Raw genomic sequence first — 21,088 nt, 5'->3', positions numbered from 1 at the left:
TGGGCAGCTTGTTAAAAAGTGCAATTTCTCCTATCCGCAGGAGGTAGCAAGGAGTTCTCAGGATCCTGAGTCTCTCTAGTGTAACAAAATGAGAAAATATTCAGATCTCTCTGAAATTTCAATGGGAATTAACCCATAACATGTTAACAGTTGATACCAATGGAGAAATAATTACCTCTAGATTATGTTTTCAGAACAGCTTGTATATTTCCGACTCAAAAATAACACAAATGAAATTCAACTTTTCCATCTTTTGATTGATCCATTGATGTTTAAAGGCCTTCCAGTGCAGCATCAAGATACTTTTACTTCTTCTGTCTTTAAACTGTAAACAGCCTTAAGAAAATTAGTACACCAAGAGCTACAGCAATAGCTCCTGCCGATATGCAGCAGCTTACTATATACAGCTTCTGTCTAGTTTTCAACATAACAAAGAACTTATGTCAAAGCAGTGTTCTTTTCTGAACTATACTAAGAAGTAATACACAATATCAAATGCTTTTTTTTTTTTTTAATGTCCTTCCCAAAATTAATTCCAATATTTCCCTTTCTGCATACAGCAAAAGGGGTTTTGCTGGTCTCCTCGTATAAATATATTCTCTTACCATTCCATAGCAGGAAATGAGAGAATTGCATTTTAAACTGTATATTCATTAGAAACCCCTCCAAGACACAGGTTTCAGAAACATCATTTCTCTTTACAGCTGAGGAAGTCAGTACTTCACCTGAGTTATTTATCACTTCAAGACTGAAGACTCATGTTGGATTCAGTTTAAAACTTCAAGCACTTTATGTGAAGGTTTTCTATTTGTTTTCTAAGTGGTGTTCTTGTAAGAAGTTACCACAAAAGAAATGAGAAAATACATAGCTACCAGCTATGTTTCTCAGTCTGTCCTCCAGTGGATGAATGCTCCAGTCCCTGAATGTTAGCAGTATATTTCAAAAATAACACAGTCAAGCTCTACCACCAGGATACATATTTCAAGTTAATCATTTACCTGTCTGACGGAGAAACACTATTCTTTCACTTCTGTCAAGGAAATTTGAGAAAGCTTCTTAGTTTTCTACTTCACTTTCATATGTAATATTTTAGTTCTGGTCTCCCAGAAAATATATATACCTTTGTACCTTGCAAGATTTGTAACTTGCCATGAATTCTTCTGTTCCCAACAAAAATCCAAATTCATTCTTGTCCAAGATTAGGATATACCTAATAGAAGATATACTTTAGGGAACAACCGCACAAGCAAGAACAGAGACCGGATGACAACCCCTACAAAATATTTTTCTGGTTGTTTCCTTTGAGTGTCAAAAAATTGCAGAGTTATGAGACAAAGCTGCCAACAATAAAGCAAAACTGATTATGTATTGTCCTGACAACATGCATCCAAATCTACAAATACAGCACTAATTTCAGTGCCAAAGAATCAAATATCACTACCAGTGAAAAGAAGTTACATCTGCCACAGCTTACCTTGTTATGAAGGTATTAGTGAAAGAAAAGCTGCTGAAGTAGTAATACCCTAAACCCTGGCTTTCTTGCTTTTCAGCAATACTGCAATGCCATGTCACCAAAATGTTTGTTTCTGTTCCTGCTCTTACAAAATTTACAACATGAAGACTATGAATGCTGAGAGTTACTATTATATGAATCTGCTAATGAAAGAAACAATTTTGAATATATTCATTAGTTTAATAAAAAAGCCTATAGAAGTCTACTCTTATAAATAGTGTGCTTAAAAATAGACAAACACTAACTTCAAGAATTTGCCTTAAATATTTCATTGGCACTTTTTTTTAATGTTTATTTCATTGACACGCTGTTAGCTTCAGAGGACACTTTGCATCAAACATTTAGATACTAGTTTATGAAGCAAAAGGCATTTCCTCTGTAGTAAATAACTTCTCTTAGGCAGAACTGAACTGTATTTGTGTACCCACAGAGTTCACACAACATATGAAAACTTGTGAAATGACGAAGACAGAAGTATATAGAACACTACCAGAAATCCTTACTGGCCCACTATCAGGTTTGCTTTTAATCTGTAATTTCTGTAGCATTTTTTCACGTAAGCATTAACATTTCCATCACCATACTCCCATATATCACTGCCTTACATTGACACCTGCTGGAAGTGACTGGGATTGTAAAACAGTCCTTTTTCTCCAGTCAGTGTCTGATTTAACTCCACAGACAGACCAACAACAATTCTACTTTTGGTAAGCTGTTCACAAGACACCTGAGAAAACAGCAGCAGGACTTTTTAAGGGGAGGGGAAAAAAAAAAAAAAAAAAAAAAACCACAAACATACAATGTGTAATTTAGCTACATTAAAATGCCTGAGGCATTTGCTCATGGAATCAGAAAATATACTTTAGGAACAGCTTTTGAGAAGCATTTTGCTACCCCTCAGGTAGGTTTAAACTCAAGGTAGGTCTCCAACCATTTACTAGGCTCTCATTCCAATTAGCAAATGATTTCTACTGCAAGTGTCACTAAATAGTTCTTGTTTGACAAACGTTGTTATAAATAAGTTTACATGTGAAAATGTGACTGAACAGGTTTTAAAGCACTTTTACTTTCCTAGTCTTTATGAAAAGACAATCAAAAAGCATGCCTTTACATTAGTTAATAAAAAGTTGCATTATTCACAAAAGCAAGCAGAGCTCTTCAATGATAGACAAGAGTAACTGGGGCGTGCTTGTTACAACAGCTTGTATGCACACAAACTACTCTCTATCAGTCTTCATAATGAAGATACACCTCTACAGCTTTGTAAAGCACACTGAAATACCCATTTGAAAATGCCATGCTGTTCCCCATATGCCACAACTTCTATGAACTTCACTGTTACGAACCAGACACTGCATTACATCCTCTTCGTACTTCCAAGCTCTACCCTAAAGGTGAGATCTCTGTTACTTTATGTAAACTTTGTATTTCTCATAACACATTTCTCATAAAATGCATTTTGGATTGAAGCAAACAATGAATTACAATGGCTTTACTTTATCACTGTAACAAGAATGGGCTTCCTGAGTCTGTTCGTGCATGTTGGTCCCACTTTGTGTACAAACAAACTCGGACAGAAAGTCACCAAAAAACACAGTAAAGTATTAAAGTATCACAAGCAGCAAGAATGAAAAACTAGTTCAAAGGCAGCTGAATAGAGTTTATACACGGTTATGTCAGTACACAGCTGAAGGCCCCTCCAATCTTGTATTTGCCAAAGTTACAAAGCAGAATCTTTGCATTGAAGTCCAACAGCACACCATGGTACAACCACTCCTCGCAGGAACACTGTGGCAGCATTCACTCATTGACTTTACATACCACAGCTGCTTTTTATCTTTTTATTTTAATCTGGTGAGCGATTAACGTGCTTAAAAAGCTTATTTTTACTAGGTAGCTTAGATCATTACCACAGTACTGAAGTTCTCAACTACTGCACCTGTGCAAAACCAACGAAACATGAAAACAGTCTTGTGGAAGCTGTCAGCCACCAAAACAGGTAATGGTAAAAATATCCATGTGAATGGCAGTGAAAGGTCAACATGCTTTTCGGGCAACTTTTCCTTTCCCTTTGTATGCCCCCCACAACAGAACTCCATAAATACCGACAGGTGAAGTCAAAATTTCATAGCTGCACATTATGTATTATGAGTCTGCTGAGCTCATTCCTGATGAAAAGTTTCATTAAGCTCAGAAGCAAAACCACTGGGCATTATTATTATATAAGGCAGTTCCTCTACATAATGGGTACCTTGGAGTTAAATCACTGCATTTATCAAGAATTAACCGACTCCTCTGGAAAAGATGTGGTAGCAGTTTACAGAAGATAACTGAACATTAAGTTTCCTTCCAGACACGTAAATGGTAAACAACACTGCACTTTTTTTCTTAACTGTATTACTAATTGACAAGCACTTTTTTGTTTTTAATAACATTCTTTAACAAAGCTTGCATATGAGAACATGGAAGGCTTTAAAACCACACCACATAGCTTAAGGTACTTTTGACACTCATTTCATTCTCTTTTTTTCTTTTTATCTCAAAAAAAAAAAAAAAAAAAAAAAAGATAAAAGAGAGAAAAGCATTAGATGCTCTCAAGATTTGGGTCTTGCATTTCTTACCTTACACAGCTTCTGGTAACGTGGAGAAGAAACAGCCATCCTCTGTAAACGATGCAACAACACCACAACTTTCTGCAGAGACGTTCTCACCACAGCCATCATTTTAAGTTTGCCACACTTCTGAAGACACCTCAGAATTTGCATTATAAATGAAGAGCAACTATCATTTCCTCCCGGTCACTGGACAATGATTTGCCAGCTTTCTGAGCATGCTCTCTTCCAGGATTGCCTTTGAGAGCTACAGGCTTTATACGTTTCAAAGGCAAAGGAGGTTGATACAGCATAAGTTTCTCTCACAAAATAACCACGAGAAGCGAATGCAAAAAAAAATAAAAAATAAAAAAAATTCTTCACGGCTCCTTCTAACCGGTATTGCTCAGCTCTGCCTGTGCAGAGAGTAAATGAAGTTGTTGAGCAGCCGAGTATCTGCCACCATTCAGGAGTGCACTAAATAGCTGGAAAGGTTATTAATTTAAGCACGAAAGCTGTGGAAACAAAAAAGGAATTTCTTCAGGAAGACAGCTCCCGTGTACCACCACGGTTGTTCTCCTTCGGTAGCTGCTTTCGATCAGCAGACTGAGCATTTGCTCCCTCACTCTGGCAAAGGATGCTCTCGCTCTCAGACTGAACGCAGCAGCTCTGGCAGAGCTGTAGTGAGTGAATAACAGACTGTGTTATAAATCTTCCAAGAGGAGCAGAGGGATACCTGCCCTAATTATATCAGCCATACGCTAAAGGCTAATAAATCACACAGGCGCTTCTCGAAACTAGATTATCCAATACAAAAGGAAAAACTGCAGGGGGTAAACCTCTCTACTAGGAAAACTCGCTTAGAGCTAATTTAGTCAAAGAGATCTCAAAAGATTCTCACTCAGATCAGAAAGTACGAATGGTTTTCAGGAGCCGTTTCCAAATTATGTCTTTCCCTGAACGGCTCATTAGGACAAGAAAGAAGGGTTTTGCCAAACTGAAAGCATACGGTCATGCCACCACCCCATTTCTAGCCAGCCTTGATTTCAAAGAGCTAACACCATGTTCATGTTTTCCCCATGACATAGCAGAATTATTTAAGCCATTTAAGGATGGCACCAGGACATCCCAGAGCATGGAAGTGTTTTGCTACCAGTAAGGCACTCCCTGTGCAATACAGTCAGTGTGCCCTGAGGTGTGGCGACTCTGCAGCACAACCAGGGGCACAATTCCTTGCTCCTTCCGGAGGTGCTACGATCCAGCTGTTTACATCTGTGCTGGAGGGGCTGCTGGGGCAAACACTCAGGGAAAGCCATCACTGACACCACGGGTGGCAGAACAGAGAGTAAGCAGAGGATGACTGCCTCAACACAGATCAGGTACTACAGTATCAGGGAATACTGATCAAAACCATGCCATCTAGAAAGCACAGTTTCCTCAGGAAGTAAGTATTCACCACAAACGGCTGTGTGCATTGACATAGTTTCTACCAAACAAGATTCAAAAGGGAAAATAAATTAAGAAATCAACACCAAGTCTGACACACGCTCTCTGTAATAAAACCAAAAATTCAATTAATGAAAAAAATTCCCCCAGAGTAAGTTACATCAACATGTATCAAGAAGAATAGGAAATTATGTGTATTCTCAGCCTGGGGCTTTGACCGTCTCTCCCCTCTTTCGGGGTTAACAGATCTGTAACATCAGTCTTTCTGGACAGATAGGAAGGTAGAGGGAGCTGAGATAAGAAATGATAAAAAAAAAAATCATAAAAATAAAAAACAACAACTTTTTTCTACAAGATAGATAGATATTAAACTATACAAAAATGTGATAATTCTTACTGTAAGCTTTATTAAATAGTTTCAGTTGAAAAAAGATCTAAATGTAATTCATCTGTTTACTCAAGTTAAATTACTGTAAATTCAAAGCATATCATGTTTCAAAGCATATCACATTTTTGTCTCAATTTGGAATCTAAAGACACTATTACAAGTATTACAAGTAACTGTATTTTGTACTGCGTACATTGCCACATGAACACGTACACGCACTTCAAGCACATCAGCCAGAACAGTGTAGAGGCACCAGCTGAAGGCAGCATCAAGTCTGACAAGTTCACAGGACCCTAGGAACTTGACAGCTTCAGCACCCATGCTTTACATGCTGGTACGCCTCTTCTCAGGCACTTCCCAGCTGAGAGGATGAGTGCAGGGCACAGATTTTTCATGCAGGACAGATTTAGAAACTGTTCCCATCCAATTCTGTTAACATACCTTTTCATTCTGAAATTTATTTATTAAAAAAAAATGAATCAGTATTTCAGTCTACATCAACTTGTTTTTCATGTTTTGTTCTGTCATGTCTCAGTTCTGATCCCCCCAGCACCATCGCCACCATTATTTTGATGTAACTGAGTCTTCATTCAGCTCTGGTTTTAGAAATTTACAACTATTCTCCCATTCTGTCTTGCTTCTGCCTTACACCTGCTCTCCTCCATCACTACAAGTCTGTTACTTTAGCTTTCCAGCTCTAGCCTAGCATCATTAGCTGATACACTGCTAATAAACTTTTTTTTTTTTTTTTTGAATAAACCTATGAAGCAGCACAGGTCCCAGAACACTGAAGCATTCAGAAATAAGTGTGCAGGGGCTCACAACTCTTCATAGAAGTATCCACAGACCACACCTGCTCTATTGTTTCAGTTCTGTTTTTTTTTCCTTTCCAGCTAACATACAAGTTTGAATCATAATGAGACAAGCACAGACGATATTTGTTAAAACCAACATGACAATAAAACAAGTTAGTTTGAACACAACAGTAGGCACAGGCTTTCACTCACATTGTCCCAGTGTTACTTCTATTTCTTAGCTCATTTTCAGCATCTTGCTTCAACTTAGGTTTTAACCTCTTTCAGATTAATTAAAAAGACTGATGCTATAACTGAGCTTCCTCCCTTTCAAAAAAAAAAAAAAATCATTGCCTCCAGCCTCACTCAAAGCTGGGATTATTTGTGCAGTACTGTTGTAATGGAAGTCAGGAGAAGGCTTCAACAGTCCCCAGATCACCGACTCCACTATTGAGTGATGAGCTGCAGCCAAATAAGTTAGCCCTACAATGTAATGTAAGACAGTTCCAACCCCCACTGCTCCACACACACTCTAGTTTAGCAGATGATCTAATTTTGAAAATGCATGACTTATAACTGGAAAAAAAATCATATTTTGTCTGCTTTCAGTATGTATTTCACCTACAATTTATCATACTCTAAGCTCACAATGAACTTTAACTCAGTGCATAGGTCCTGGGGGCAGAGGCATCTTCACATAGAACAGAGAAAGTTACAAGTCCTGCACTCTTATAACCATTCAGAAGAAATGCTTCTTCTCATATTCAGCAAACTACGAAGAGAACAATGTTATTTTATACCCACTCAACAGGAGGAAGAACAGGAAATGATCTTTGTTTAACCAGATATTAACCTTAAGAACTTGGAAGGGAGAGGGCTTGATTTATTTATTTTATAAGGCATACCTTGCAGTAGCAAGAAGTTACAGCTTCATTTTATGTTAAGAGTTCATTTCAACAAATATTTAAAAACAGACATGTTGATTTTGGAGTGTTTACCAGTGACGTGAGGTAAATGTTTCAGTTATATTTAATGTGACATTGAAAATTACTAGAGGGAGAGAGATCACAGAATCACAGAATTTCTAGGTTGGAAGAGACCTCAAGATCATCGAGTCCAACCTCTGACCTAACACTAACAGTCCCCACTAAACCATATCCCTACGCTCTACATCTAAACGTCTTTTGAAGACTTCCAGGGATGGTGACTCCACCACTTCCCTGGGCAGCCTGTTCCAATGCCTCACAACCCTTTCTGTAAAGAAGTTCTTCCTAACATCTAACCTAAAACTCCCCTGGCGCAACTTAAGCCCATTCCCCCTCGTCCTGTCACCAGGCACATGGGAGAATAGACCAACCCCCACCTCGCTACAGCCTCCTTTAAGGTATCTGTAAAGAGCAATAAGGTCGTCCCTGAGCCTCCTTTTCTCCAGGCTGAACAAGCCCAGCTCCCTCAGCCGCTCCTCGTAGGACTTGTTCTCCAGGCCCCTCACCAGCTTCGTCGCCCTTCTCTGGACCCGCTCAAGCACCTCGATGTCCTTCTTGTAGCGAGGGCCCCAAAACTGAACACAGTACTCGAGGTGTGGCCTCACCAGAGCCGAGTACAGGGGGACGATCACCTCCCTGGCCCTGCTGGCCACACTGTTAAGTTAAGATCATTTCAGAAGCCATTACGCTACAACAGTCTTTGACGTGCACTCTTCTTAACTGCCCTCGGTAGTAGAAAAAAGCTCAAAATCCTATGTAAAGCTATGGCTAGGTTGGGTATACTTCATCTGCACAGTGAACAGAAGCATACAGTCATAGACAAAGGCAGATAACATCAGCTAGGAGGATGTTGAAGAAGGGGAGGCCATGCCCAAGCACCTCCATCTGTCTTGTAACCTGCCAGTGGTCACAAACCAGGACAAGGGGCACAGATCAAGAGCTGGTTATGGACCTGCCCACACAGCAGGCAGGCTCGTCCAGCACTACTCCCCTCACATGAAACTACTCCAGCAATCTTAACCAAGCACAACAAAGGAGAGTGAACAATCTTCCATGAGCAGGGTACTTCACAGCTGTATATAGACAACAGTAAATTGCAAAATAACAGCTTTATCTTTGTGTCAGAGAGACATCTCTACAGATGAGTTCCCCAACTGACCATAATCATATAAACCTTGTTGATTGACGTCATCTTCCACAGACACAAGCCTCCACAATATACCGTTCTCTTCTTTATGAGTACAGTGAGTAGTTTTCTAGAAGATACTTTAAATTGTCTTGTTTCACTTAATTTCAATGCAGCTATGTTCAGATTAAGAGCACTACTGGTAGAAACAGCTTTTTTTTTTTCCCCCTACTATGAACTGTTCAAACTCCATGAATTTACACCACATAATATACTACTCCAAACCCAGAGCATGGGATTTCATAGCTGGTCTAGCCTCCCAGTTTTGTGCATGCCAAAATATCTGTGCTAAATAAGGAAAACTAATTGAAGGAAAAAAAAAATATATTAAAACATTCATCAGAAGAGAGATGACACACAAAAGTGTTCATATCAGGTAGACAGGATAACAGAAATTCATGCTTCACAGAAGCAGAAAATACTGCGATGCTCATTTTTTTTCCCAACACAGGCCCAAATACAACAATATTAAGAAAAGCTGTCAGGTCTCCACTTTTTATTCCTGTTTTCCCTCAATACATTGTACCCTTAATGAAGGCTGAACCCATCTCCTTTCTCTTCCTCCTACGCCTTCTCCCTCCCACACTTCCTGAATACAGTCACCATCCAAAGACATTTAAGAGCCCTGAGTGCCACAGATGTTCTCAAAATAAGCATTTCAAGCCTTAGGGAAAAAAATCTGCTTCCTTCACACACTTGACTTCTAAGATACTGTTTTTAAAAACCTTCCAATAGGCCAGTTTCCCCTCTCCAGTAGGTGAAACTAGCTTTCCTTTATAGCACTTGCCATTAAGGAAAAGCACAAATACCAGCAATGTTATTTAGTTTCTCACCTGCATCTGCTTTCTGAGTTCCCTTACGCAGGCACTGTCCTGAGCAGTGTTCTCACGCTGGGATGCATCTGCGAGAACATTGACAGTCGTCTCTGCCTCTTGAAGCCACTTGAGGAGTCTTTCCAGATCCTTGTGCGAGGCCTGCACCATCTTCAGCTCTGTCTCCAAGAAATTTTGCCTATCAACAGCTCTGAAAACAAGACAACAGGCGTCAGATGTTCCCCCAGTATTATACACATCAAAATGAAACTACTAAAAGATAACGTGAAACTTCGCTTTATGAATAATCTATACATCTGCAGCAGCTTGTTTTATTATTATTTATACCTCCGTTCATTTTATTTGATATGATTCTGGTCCTTATGACTATGAACAGATATTTTGAACTTGTTTTGTATCTCATAGCACTTTGAAAGAATGCATGTAGAAGAAATGAAGCTATCTCCTTTTTGAGCATTATCATCGCAGGCTTATGCTACCCCAACCAGTAGAATTTATTGCCATGCCTGAGAAGTGCAAATGCTTTTCCTCATCAACAAAAATCACACGGTGTAGAAACACTGAGGGCTTGGGGGAATTTTCTTCTATGGTGAACAGAAACACGCCCCTCAATTAGTGTCTACTGCAAGAGTTAAAGTGCTGAGGGGTGGAAAGCCAAATACCTATCTCTCTCTGCTAAAAGGCAAGACTTCTGACACTATGACTCAGAGTAATACATTACCCTCATAACAGTCAACCCCTACTGAACATGCTTAAATAAAAGACTGACCGAGGGGCGTCCAAACTTTTAACTTATCTGAAAAATAAGTTCTTCTCCAGTTCTACAAACAGATTTTTTTTTTGTTTATAAACAGGATTTTTTCAGATCTAAGGAATTTGTTCAATTTGATTATTGGTAAGCAACTTCAACAGATCCCCTAAAAAAAGATCAGATTGTATGGCTGCATAACAGAACTGTTTCATTGAAATGAAACTCAGATTGAAAACTGCAATAGTCAACAATTTTAGAAGCTCTGATTAACAAAGTTTCTTGAAGCGTGACAAGCTGAATTTCACCCATTTGAGGCAGTTATTCCACAGCAACCCTTTTCCCACACTGAAGACAAAAGAAACAACTCCTACCAGCACCGTGTACAGAGATCCCTACCAGGGCTACAACCTAGCATACTTCTGCTATCTAAGCAGGAAGTTTCATTTTTATTTCCACATCAAACATCAATCATGTTGTCAGATTTCAAGGGTAAAGTGAAACATTTCAAGCAAGACAAGGTCAAAACACTCATTGATATTTTTGCATTAGGTGAAAACCTTTCTCTAGAAAAGCCCACCAAACATGGGTGTATTCTGCCTCCTCCTAGTTTCCCTAGGCTTTCTTTCCTCCTATCCACACTGTGGGGAAACAGTCCTGCTCAACATATTACAGAATCACTATGTTTAGAATCCTGAAATCCAACACTAGTTAAAATATTCTTTTTAAAGAAGCTGCAGATGTTTGGTACCATTCAGGATGAAGTTTCAAAGCAGGTACTCCAGCACATCAGAAAGCACAGATGCAAGGAAAAGTTATTTTCCTTCAAGGGCAGTAAGAACATCTGATGCAAACTCCGTTCTACCAGGCTTATGTTCCTAAATATTAGCATAACCAACTGAATTTTCTAGACTACCTGCAGTAAGATAAGTCACATCCTCAGCGCTAGGAGCTTAGGTCTTACATCACTTGTTAACAATTGCTTTATTCAAAATGAGATTTTGTGAATCATTCCTGACTTCATTCCTCCCCAAGTCTGGCTACTAGCAAACGAGTACCGGGGCAAAAAGTCTTCATTCTCGCTTCTGAACTGAAGCTTTGCCATGCTCTGCCAACTCTTGAGGAAAAATACTAAATAGCATGCCGGGATGACCAAACATTTGATAAATATATTGCCTGGAAAAAATAATAAGCATCAGCTCAAAAATTAGAACACTCCAAAGAACTGTGAGAAAAACGTAAAGTAAAAACACTTATGAGCTCTGACTTCAAAACCCTCTCCCTCTGCAGGGATTTTCTTCCCTGGCAGGGGGGTAAGGCCAAAGGTGTCAGAACAGGAGTGACAACAGGAAGAATGGACTGATAATAAAGGTGACCTTCAAAGAAAGAGAAAAGCCCCGAAGGATGAAACACTGTAAGTGACCCAGATCTCTAAGTCTAAGTACTGATGTTCTAGATGGGAATTGAGACAACCTGAACTTTGTAGCTAATAACATTCATTGAAGAATGTCATCTTCAGTCCAAAGTTTTAATTTCTCAAACTTTCTGCTTGGTTGAAATTAAAGGGGAAAAAAATCCTATTATTACAGTCCCAGTGCTGTCATGATAAGTGAATTAAAGCTGAAAATCATTCCTTACACTAAATATGCATTCCAGCAGCATAAATCAATAGATTTACAATTAATGTTCTAAGATTACATGGGAGCTTTTAAAGAGGACCTACATAGCAGAAGTGAGCAACAGTTTTACAAGCAGACCCAAAATACTTTCATTTCATTCCAACAAAGGCCTCAAATGTAATATAGAAGTTGGTGGAGAATTCTATAATGCTATTAACTATTCCCCTAGCCAAAAAGATGATGCAGGTTCTCCAAGAATTCTAATATGATTAGAACAGTCTCAGAAAGACAGAGTCGTTCTAAGACACAAGAATTAAATGTGAGGAAAACCTGCAGAATTCTGTACAACCGCAGCTAACTTTATTTAATTCATTGATAGTGGAGAAGGTCTACGTAAATTTTATTAGCAAAGACATGACCAAGAAAAAAAAATAATTGTACCTGTAGCATTTAAGCTTTCATAGCACCATTTCAGGTTTCTGTTCCACCCAATTATTTCTTTAGATTTAAACTAAAAGTCTTCAATGCATGCAAGTGTATGCTCAAAAGAAAGTCAGGGAAGAACACCTGAGACAGTCTAAACATCAACTACAAGCTACTACTGAGGCAGCAGAAGTGCATAGAACTACTACGCTTTCACCCTGCAATATCAAGAACAGAAAATAAATAGCCACTGGACAGACTATTTGATTTACAAAATATTGAGCTGGGGAGCTCCAACCCCGTAACGCCGACCTTCTTCCTTCGACTTTGCATTCCATGGCTAGCCCTCCTGAGAGCACTCTCAAGGTGCTGCTCGAGACTGATTATCCCAGGTGACGCTACTAAGGACCCCCTCTGCAGCCTCCAGGTACAGGTATTGCCACAGCTGGCATTTTAAAGCAGTATGCTGTAAATACAGATCTATGCTTAAGCTCCAGGTCCAGTCCCTGTCAGTCCCAACACCTGTCACATGCAGCCATCTTCAGCGCTCAAGGCTCATCAGTATTTTTGTTTATTGCCTTTAAAGGCAAAGATAAAAACCTTCGTTCCCCTGAAAAGGTGCTTTCACTGCACATTCTCCCCTTTTAATTCTACTCTGCTCCACAGGGTTACGGTGAGCAGCTCCATGCTCTGGCTACCCACTGGCTTCCCAATTTCTCCTGGATGTTCTGCCCCTACTTAAAAAACAAGGCAGAAAAGCAGATACCCATCTCCTAAGGCTGCAGACTGCAAAAGAGTAGCCCCAGTGGTAAGAGTCGAGCTTCAGTTACACACAACATAATGCAATTGCTTATTATTCCAGACTTCAATCAGATTCAAAAATAATTAGAGGCTTCCAGTTAGGAGCTCTTCTTTCTTATCACCTGGTCTGACACAGGCGGATAGTTTTATGCTAGCTCTAGCCAAAACTCTACAAAGTTTGAATTTGAATGAGACTACTATAGAGTTGTAGTCTACTGGTTCTGCTAATCCAGTCAGGAGCTGTTTCTCATCACTCTCTAATTGCATCCCTATCCCCAGATGCCTTCATGGTAGATTCAGATGAAGTTAATGGCATTTTTTGTTTGAAATATTATTCATCTACTCAGGCATAGAGAGAGGATCTGATGGTAAATATGCCGCAGACCCCAAACTTGATGCAAATGAATGGTCAGAAAGGGTCATTTCAGGAGATGACCTCATCACCATGACCTAGTTCAGCAAGTAAAAAGCCAAGGAAGCTTTGACATATGCCAAAGCCTCTCCCACCATGCACTAGAATTTTTTTTGTTTGCTTGCCTTTAAAAAAAAAAAAAAAAAAAAAAAAAGAAGTGAAAAGATGTCCACATCAGATAGAATAATTATGAAATGTTTTAGTCTCTTGAAAATCTTATCTTAGACATCAAAACATGTAGAGATTAATAAATTTTTATTCTCTCTCAAATGATCACACAGAATGCGCCATATAAACTTTTGTCTGTACTGAATTTTATCTCTCTATGGAAATAACCAGGAAACTCATATAAAACTTGTGACATCAAAAGCAGAAAACTACAAAAATACCATTGTCCTCCAAGGGAGGATAACAAAACATTCTACTCTGCTTCCTTAATTACCTGTGAATCCTACTGCTTGCCACTATAAAGTTCTCCTCCCCTCACTCCCCAGGATATATTATCAACTACAGAGGCTTTATTACCTAGGACTTGTTCACCTAACTGACATGTCATTACAAAGGCAGTTTCCCCTTCTGCATGCACATATATACAAGCATATGTATAGACTCTGGTTGTCATTTACCCTACTCCCATATACATAGGATCAATTCTCTCCTGTTCCTCTAACCACAAGGCATGTTGTCCTTTAAAGCTGCTGGCATTGAATCACATATTAGCCTAATATTAATTGTCTAAAAATGTTTATTAAAAAGATTTTTTGCAGTAAGTAGATTACCTTGCACACACACACAAAAAAAAAATATGCATAGGAAAATAAATAGGACCATGTTTTCAGAAAAAGACCTGGAATACTTCTTTGCAAATATGTCTTAATAGAGAATGAATAAGAAGAAGCAAGTTTCAAGTAAGTCTCAGTTCCTATAGTTAAATGCTTTCTAGATGGGAGTGTCAGGTGCATTGCACTCAGAAAACCAAAGCACAGCCCTGTTCACAAAAAGTTTGTTAGATGAAGCATGGCCTACAATGAACATTGGGTGGAAGCATTAGAAGGTGGAGCTGAATACTTACTGCCTTATGAAAAGAAAACACAGGAACAAACTACAAATACATAGCGTATAACAGCATCAAGGAACAGGAAGAATTGCTCAAAGACCTTCAGAGAAAAGTAGCCAAAGGCAAACCTGAGGCCAAACATAAGAAAATATAACCCCTCCCACCCCATCACCCCCTTTTCTTTAACAGGGAATTAGAAGTCATACAGAAGCCTTCCGTGGTAAACTATGGTAAACCATTTCCATCTTCAAAATTCAGCTTCACTACTGTTGATTAAATAACCATAGTAGTGTGAAGTGCTGCTGTAAAGTTAAGTGTACACAGAAGAGACTGCAATACATGTAAGTGATAAACATACAATACAAATTTAAGACAAACAGCAACAAATACAGCGACACCTTGCAATTACCTTTGGTTCAGATTAACCCAGCAATTGTTCATTTGGTCAGTGGTTTCCTTCACCCTCCTCGTGTCATCATCACGATACTCTCGAAGAAGTTTATTTGAAAGATCATTGAATGCAGCTACCGTGATATCGCCTCTATGCAAGTCCTGTATTAACAGCTAAAAAGCAATTCCAGAATGAGACATCAAGCAAAACTGAAATCAGATTGTTTTTCATATTATGCATTTTATCATTACAAAATCCTGTTTTTTTTTGCCTTTTTTTAAACAACAAATGTACCCTTTTTTCTAGAATAAAGTTCCTTTTAAAAAGAAAATCTATTAGATAAGTGTCAATGATGAGTGTCACTGATAATGAACCAAAACACAAATAAATGAGAAAAAATGGTATTTGTTAGAACCATAAAAGGCTAGAAAACGCCTCCCTACATTGTCCCTTCATGAATGCATCTACGCATACACACATTTTAGAAATCTAGTAAAGTCTGTTCCAAGTAGTGTACTGATAAGAGCCCTCTCCTCAATGATTTGTCTCTTTAGTCCTCATCCTAAGCCACCTACAGCCTGTCTTTTTTTCAGACAGCCACCAGGACAAAGGACATCAGAGTTATTGATTTATCACAGCAGGTTTGCTGTGATATGAAAAGCAGCAAAGATTGCACGGGATTCAGGTGGGGAAGAAAAAAAAAAAGAGTTGAATATGCTCGGCACCCATCAGAAGTGAAATTCAGAATAATTTTAAATGAATTGGTCCATTCTTGGATTTATTAAACTATTGTTAATGGGTTTCTATGGAATAATACATGCTACATTTTGTGGTTGTATAATTAAACTTCCACCAATGTGAAAAATCATTTATTTGATGCTATACTGTACTCATTTCAACTAGACTTATAAAAAGACACCCATGCATACATGCCACCTGTTCCCCTCCCAGAAAGCAGTTCTCAGGAAGTCTGATTAAAAAAAGAAACACAGAAACAATTTAGAACATATCATGCTCAAAAAGACAGAACTGCCACATCAGTCTTACAACTAAATTTGACATTCAGTCATCAGATGAATCCAACAGCATAGGATTTGGTCTATTCACATAGAACTAGGAGTCTGATGGGGGCAGAGAGGGGAAGAAAAAAACACCTGTAGGATGGCCTTACCTTGTTATCTGCAATCTGTTTGGCAAGCACCTCTTTCGGGGCCTGCATGAGCATACGCAGACGGATCTCACACTGCTCCATGAGATGCTCCATTTCTTTCCTCTGCTCATCCCACTGGATGCTGTCCGTCAGCATGTACTTCAGCTGCTGCTGCCGCACCTCCACGCCATGCTGGGTATTGTCCCACTGGTTCTTTACCTTCTCCACTGCAGGCAACAACACAGAAAATCAAAAACTTGGGGCAACCAACTGAGTAGCCATAACTACTCTCAGGACAAAAGGACTCTAGTTCTCAGGACAAAAGGCAGTAACGTAACTCATTTGCAAGTACAGTCCTTTCAACATGCTGTATTTTAGTTCCTCACGTAATATGCACGTTCACACAAGCAAACAGAAAATGCAGGTGTTTGTCTCCCTCTTGTTTAAGCAGTTAAGTATAAAAGCAACAACTACTACTTCTGGAAGACTTCAAAGACATTACATTTTACAAACACAGCATGGGAAGCAGTTCTGCTGAGCTGCAGAGATGCCACCAGCAGGGCCCCAAGGGAGCACCAGGGCAGAGGGAGGGCTGTGCCAGCAAGTCACCCTCTTGCACTCACAACTTCAACCAGTACAAACAAACAAATCTTGTTTAGATCTGGGCAGCTTATACAAAGTGAACTAAGCTTTACTGACCAGCATGCTTGTTGGATGTAGTCTACTGGCCCCTGCAATACAGCACAGTGGCTAATGTAGGAACTCTCCAGTAACAACCTACTTAAGCACTTTCATTCCACCACAGGTTTTTACAGGCTTATGTAGATTACAAAACAGAGAAGTTATTGATCACACCCCATTTCCTTCAAGTATCACGTTCCTGTCTCAATGAACAGAGTTACATTAGACAATCAATAAATAAGCTTTAACCTTCAATAAACAAAGCGTGAAAAAGAAAACATGATGAAAGCCTAGAACAAAAAGAAATAGAGTCAGGGAAAGCAGGAAGTCCAACTGACAGAAAGAAATGAACATCATCCTATTTTTTTTCTTAATACCTACAGACCAATAAAAAAAATTGTATCACTTGAGAGTCTACAGAGGTGGACCTAGGTCTTCCCTATTACCTGACGTGACAGTTAGTAGCAATGTGTTGTACCATCTGAACTAGAGTAAAAAAAACAAATGTAAAAAAAGCAAACAGAAGAAAGCCAGCTTGGGGTTTTTCAGTTGGGAACATTTGTATTCTCAGCAGCCACAGGTAGGCAATACACAATGTATCAAATGTAATTATCCTACCAGTAAGTACGTCATTTTACTTTATTAGAAAACATACATAGTTGATACTCAGGTCACTTTATTCCTCCATGAAGCAAAAATGCCAAGGACTGTGTAAACCACTTAAGAGAACTTTGACCTTTATATTTTTTTAGATTTTTTTTTTTTTACTTGAAACTTTTTACAAACATCCAAGGTCATTAGAGCTGCCTGAGAAGATGTCTTTAAGAAATACATTCAACAATATTCCGTTTATCCTCACAGAGCTCTTAGACTGTGGTCATGAAGCCCCTTTGTCAAAGTGACTATAATTTTCAAGCATGATGTGAACTGAATGGTGAACTGAATGAGAACTCAGAAGAAAGCCTCAGTACCCCTACAGCAAATAAATACATACACACATGCATGCACACTTTTTTTTTAATTAAATTTGTTACTGCGTTGGATAAAGAGTATGTTCAAAGGAAACACTCAGCTGCTGGGAAAGATCTCTGATTTCACCAAAACAGCAAAAGCAAAAACAGCAGGAGTGAAAAAAAGGTATAACAATGCGTGCTGGCTGATGAACTGTATAGAAAAGTCTCCTAAGCATTTAGGCTGTCCCCCACAAAGCTGGAAGGAAAAATATCCCTGAAAAACAACTGTCTACAATAGCAACTTGAAGTGGGTACACATTTGATAGTTCTACCATGTTATTATTAGAGAATAAATATTTCTTGATGTGTTACAGATTTTTGCTGGTTTTGATGTATAGACAGGTTAACCTCACTCTCTCTGCCTGAATTTAAACTCTTAACCACTTAGAGTTCCTAATAGAATTATCTGCTGTTGACATATTTCCCTTCTCTTCATTCTCCACCATAACAGAACAGAAACTGAAATTCTTCATAGCCTTAAGGATCTGCCTGTGGCTTCAAAGTGTGAAACAATTCCTGCTTAGATGTTACTTTTAATTCCCCATGACTATGCAGTTACTGGGAAGGAAGTTCCAGAGAAGGAAACTTTTCTATGTTTGTGCTCCTAGATATTAGAGTAGTTAGGCTTCATCCAATGACACATAGCAGATTCACAGGAGTTTATAGAATTTGTATATTCCCCTCAGCATTTAAATAAGGTGCATAAAACAATCCCAATCTTCACTTTTCTTCAGAGTGAAGCAAACTGCTACTAAGCTCTTGTAACAAAATCACCCTTTGCAAGCATAAAGAAACCTTCAGTTCTTAAGTGTTTCGTAACAGGTAACAAAATCTTCACATACATCTGGAGTAGCTATTGGAAGCTTCGTTCATGGCAGTATACACAGCTTCTCTGCTTCCAGCTTGGATGTCCATGACTATCAGGGAGCACAACGTAAGTTTTTAAAATACAGTCACTTTATTCCTCATTCACCTTTCGTGAAGAACCAAGAATGTTTTGCAACTGACCAGATCTCTCCTTGTTGATTGACTCCACTGGATTACAACAGCTGCTATTCTCCCCTGAGTTTCCACCTGAAACTATGTTGGCTTTGTGAGCCCAATATTATCTTCAGCAAGCTCTATGGACACCAAAGAAATTCATGTAAATGTAGCAAAGAAAAATTACTTTGCAGAAAAAAAAAAAGAAGATGGGGAAATACATATTTCCATTGTTCCATAGATTCTCTTTTCTTCTGTGATATTTCCTGCTGCATGAATTCTCTAATCTTAGCAACTGGCAATGCCTTAGGAGTTCCAAGAATACGCTGTCCCTTGGTTTCTAATTGTGTCAGTTATGTTTTCCTTCTGTTAAGTACCAGTAAAAGAAATTTTCATGGTATGTTTTTTTTTTTTAAAGTACGTATCAGTGACTTAAAAGCTCTACTGACGCTCAGCCCAACGTTAGTCTCTTAAGACAACATATGCATGTTTTGTACTAACTGTCTAGTGTATCATAGTGCAGTAAAAATAAACACATTATTATCTCCTTTATATGAGGAAATAAAAAATCCTTATCCCTGGATCTGTCTGTCAAGTAACCCAAGTTTTTCATAAGTTATTTTCAAATCCCAGCAAACATATTTACACCTATACCTCAAAAAAAAAAATGCTAGTCAAGAAAAAAGTAGCCATCCTTCCTCCAAGAATTTTCAGTAGACTGTTATATTGAAGCTATTTAATATCTAAGTTTTCAGGTGTTTTACAGAAGACAACTTCAACTAGGATCAAAATCAAAAGCTTAGTAGAAAGATATGAAGATTATTTTACTATCACAGAAACACTGTATTTGCAAACACAGAACGGAGGAACTTACGTTTTTCTGTGATCACTGTCCTGATGTCTGAACTGGAAGTTTTATTTTTCAAATTTTGAGCCAATGTAAAAACAGAATCAAGCTGAGGGTGCCGCTGGTCCAAATCTGCTTTTGTTATCTGTTGAGAATTAGGATACAATTTTTTTTTTATTTTTTTTTAGGTACAAAAAGCAGAACGTAGTTAACAATGTCTGTATTATTTATACATAAAACAAAACACGTACATCTCCAGAGACAGACGGCTATACCATCACTACTACAACCCTTGAACTGTTAGAATATTATAGCACTGCTTTAAAGGGCAAAAGTATTCTGACTTAAAACTGAAAATTCTGAAGTAAAGGCTAACCTGTACAAACCACACAGATAACTGAAGTCATTGCAAAGTATGGCTTCACCTCAAATACTGTGTGAAGTTTTGGGCAACCCAATATAAGAAAGACAAAGTTATTAGAGTGTCCAAAGAAGAGATATGAAGATGATGAAGGGTCTAAAGAGCAAGATGTGTGAGGAGCACCTAAGGTCCCTTGGTTTGTTCAGCCCAGAGCAGAGTAGGCTGAGGGGAGGCCTCCTGGCAGCTTGCAGCTCCCTCACGAGGGGAGCGGAGGGGCAGGCACTGAGCTCTGCTCTCTGAGGACAGTGACAGGACCTGAGGGAATGGCATGGAGCTGGGAGGTTCAGGGAGATATCATTAAAAGGATCACGTCTCAGTGAAGAACAGGCACTGGAATAGGCTCCCCAGGGAACTGGTCGTAGCACTGTACATGCCAGAGTTCAAGAAGTGTTTGGACAATGCTCTCAGACATAGGGTCTGGTTTTTGAGTGGTTCTGTGTGGAGCCAGGAGTTGGACTCGATGATTGTTGTAGGTCCCTTCCAACTCAGGATATTCTATGATTCTACCCGCTTTTCACTCCCCCACTTATTATCATCTTACCAAGCTCTGATCTTTTATATATGCACACCATACAGATACACACATTTACAGGGAGAGGGTAAAGGCAGTGGAGGGACTTGTCCTTATGGGGAACTTCAACTTGCCAGACATCAACTGGGATTACCACACGGCCAACACGAGCAGATCCAGGAGGTTCCTAAAGCACCTCAATGATAACTTCTTGGTGCAGGTGCTAAGGGAGCCAACTAGGAAAGGTGTCCTCCTAGATCTGTTGCTGGAGAACAGAGAGGGTCTTGTGGGGGACA

The 21,088-nt window shown here is 39.0% G+C and overlaps 1 protein-coding gene across 4 annotated transcripts in view; it reads right to left on the bottom strand.

Annotated features, from left to right (window-relative positions):
- UTRN (utrophin) overlaps positions 1-21,088 on the bottom strand; it is a 366,839-nt gene that overhangs the window by 201,455 nt on the left and 144,296 nt on the right. For 3 of the 4 annotated variants that reach the window (XM_084513507.1, XM_084513506.1, XM_084513508.1), the window contains 4 exons: positions 19,888-20,005; positions 16,360-16,565; positions 15,207-15,361; positions 9,738-9,927 (listed from right to left, as the gene is read on the bottom strand). In XM_084513507.1, coding sequence (XP_084369633.1) covers positions 9,738-9,927; positions 15,207-15,361; positions 16,360-16,565; positions 19,888-20,005 — 669 coding nt within the window. Of the gene's footprint in view, positions 1-4,134; positions 4,349-9,737; positions 9,928-15,206; positions 15,362-16,359; positions 16,566-19,887; positions 20,006-21,088 lie in introns of those variants that run through there. The other variant, XM_084513509.1, reaches the window with a different exon arrangement.

Source organism: Aythya ferina (assembly GCF_964211825.1).
Source record: "Aythya ferina genome assembly, chromosome: 3".
Classification (NCBI taxonomy): domain Eukaryota; kingdom Metazoa; phylum Chordata; class Aves; order Anseriformes; family Anatidae; genus Aythya; species Aythya ferina.
The sequence above is the reverse complement of the archived record's forward strand: the minus strand, read 5'-3'. Positions and strand labels throughout refer to the sequence as shown.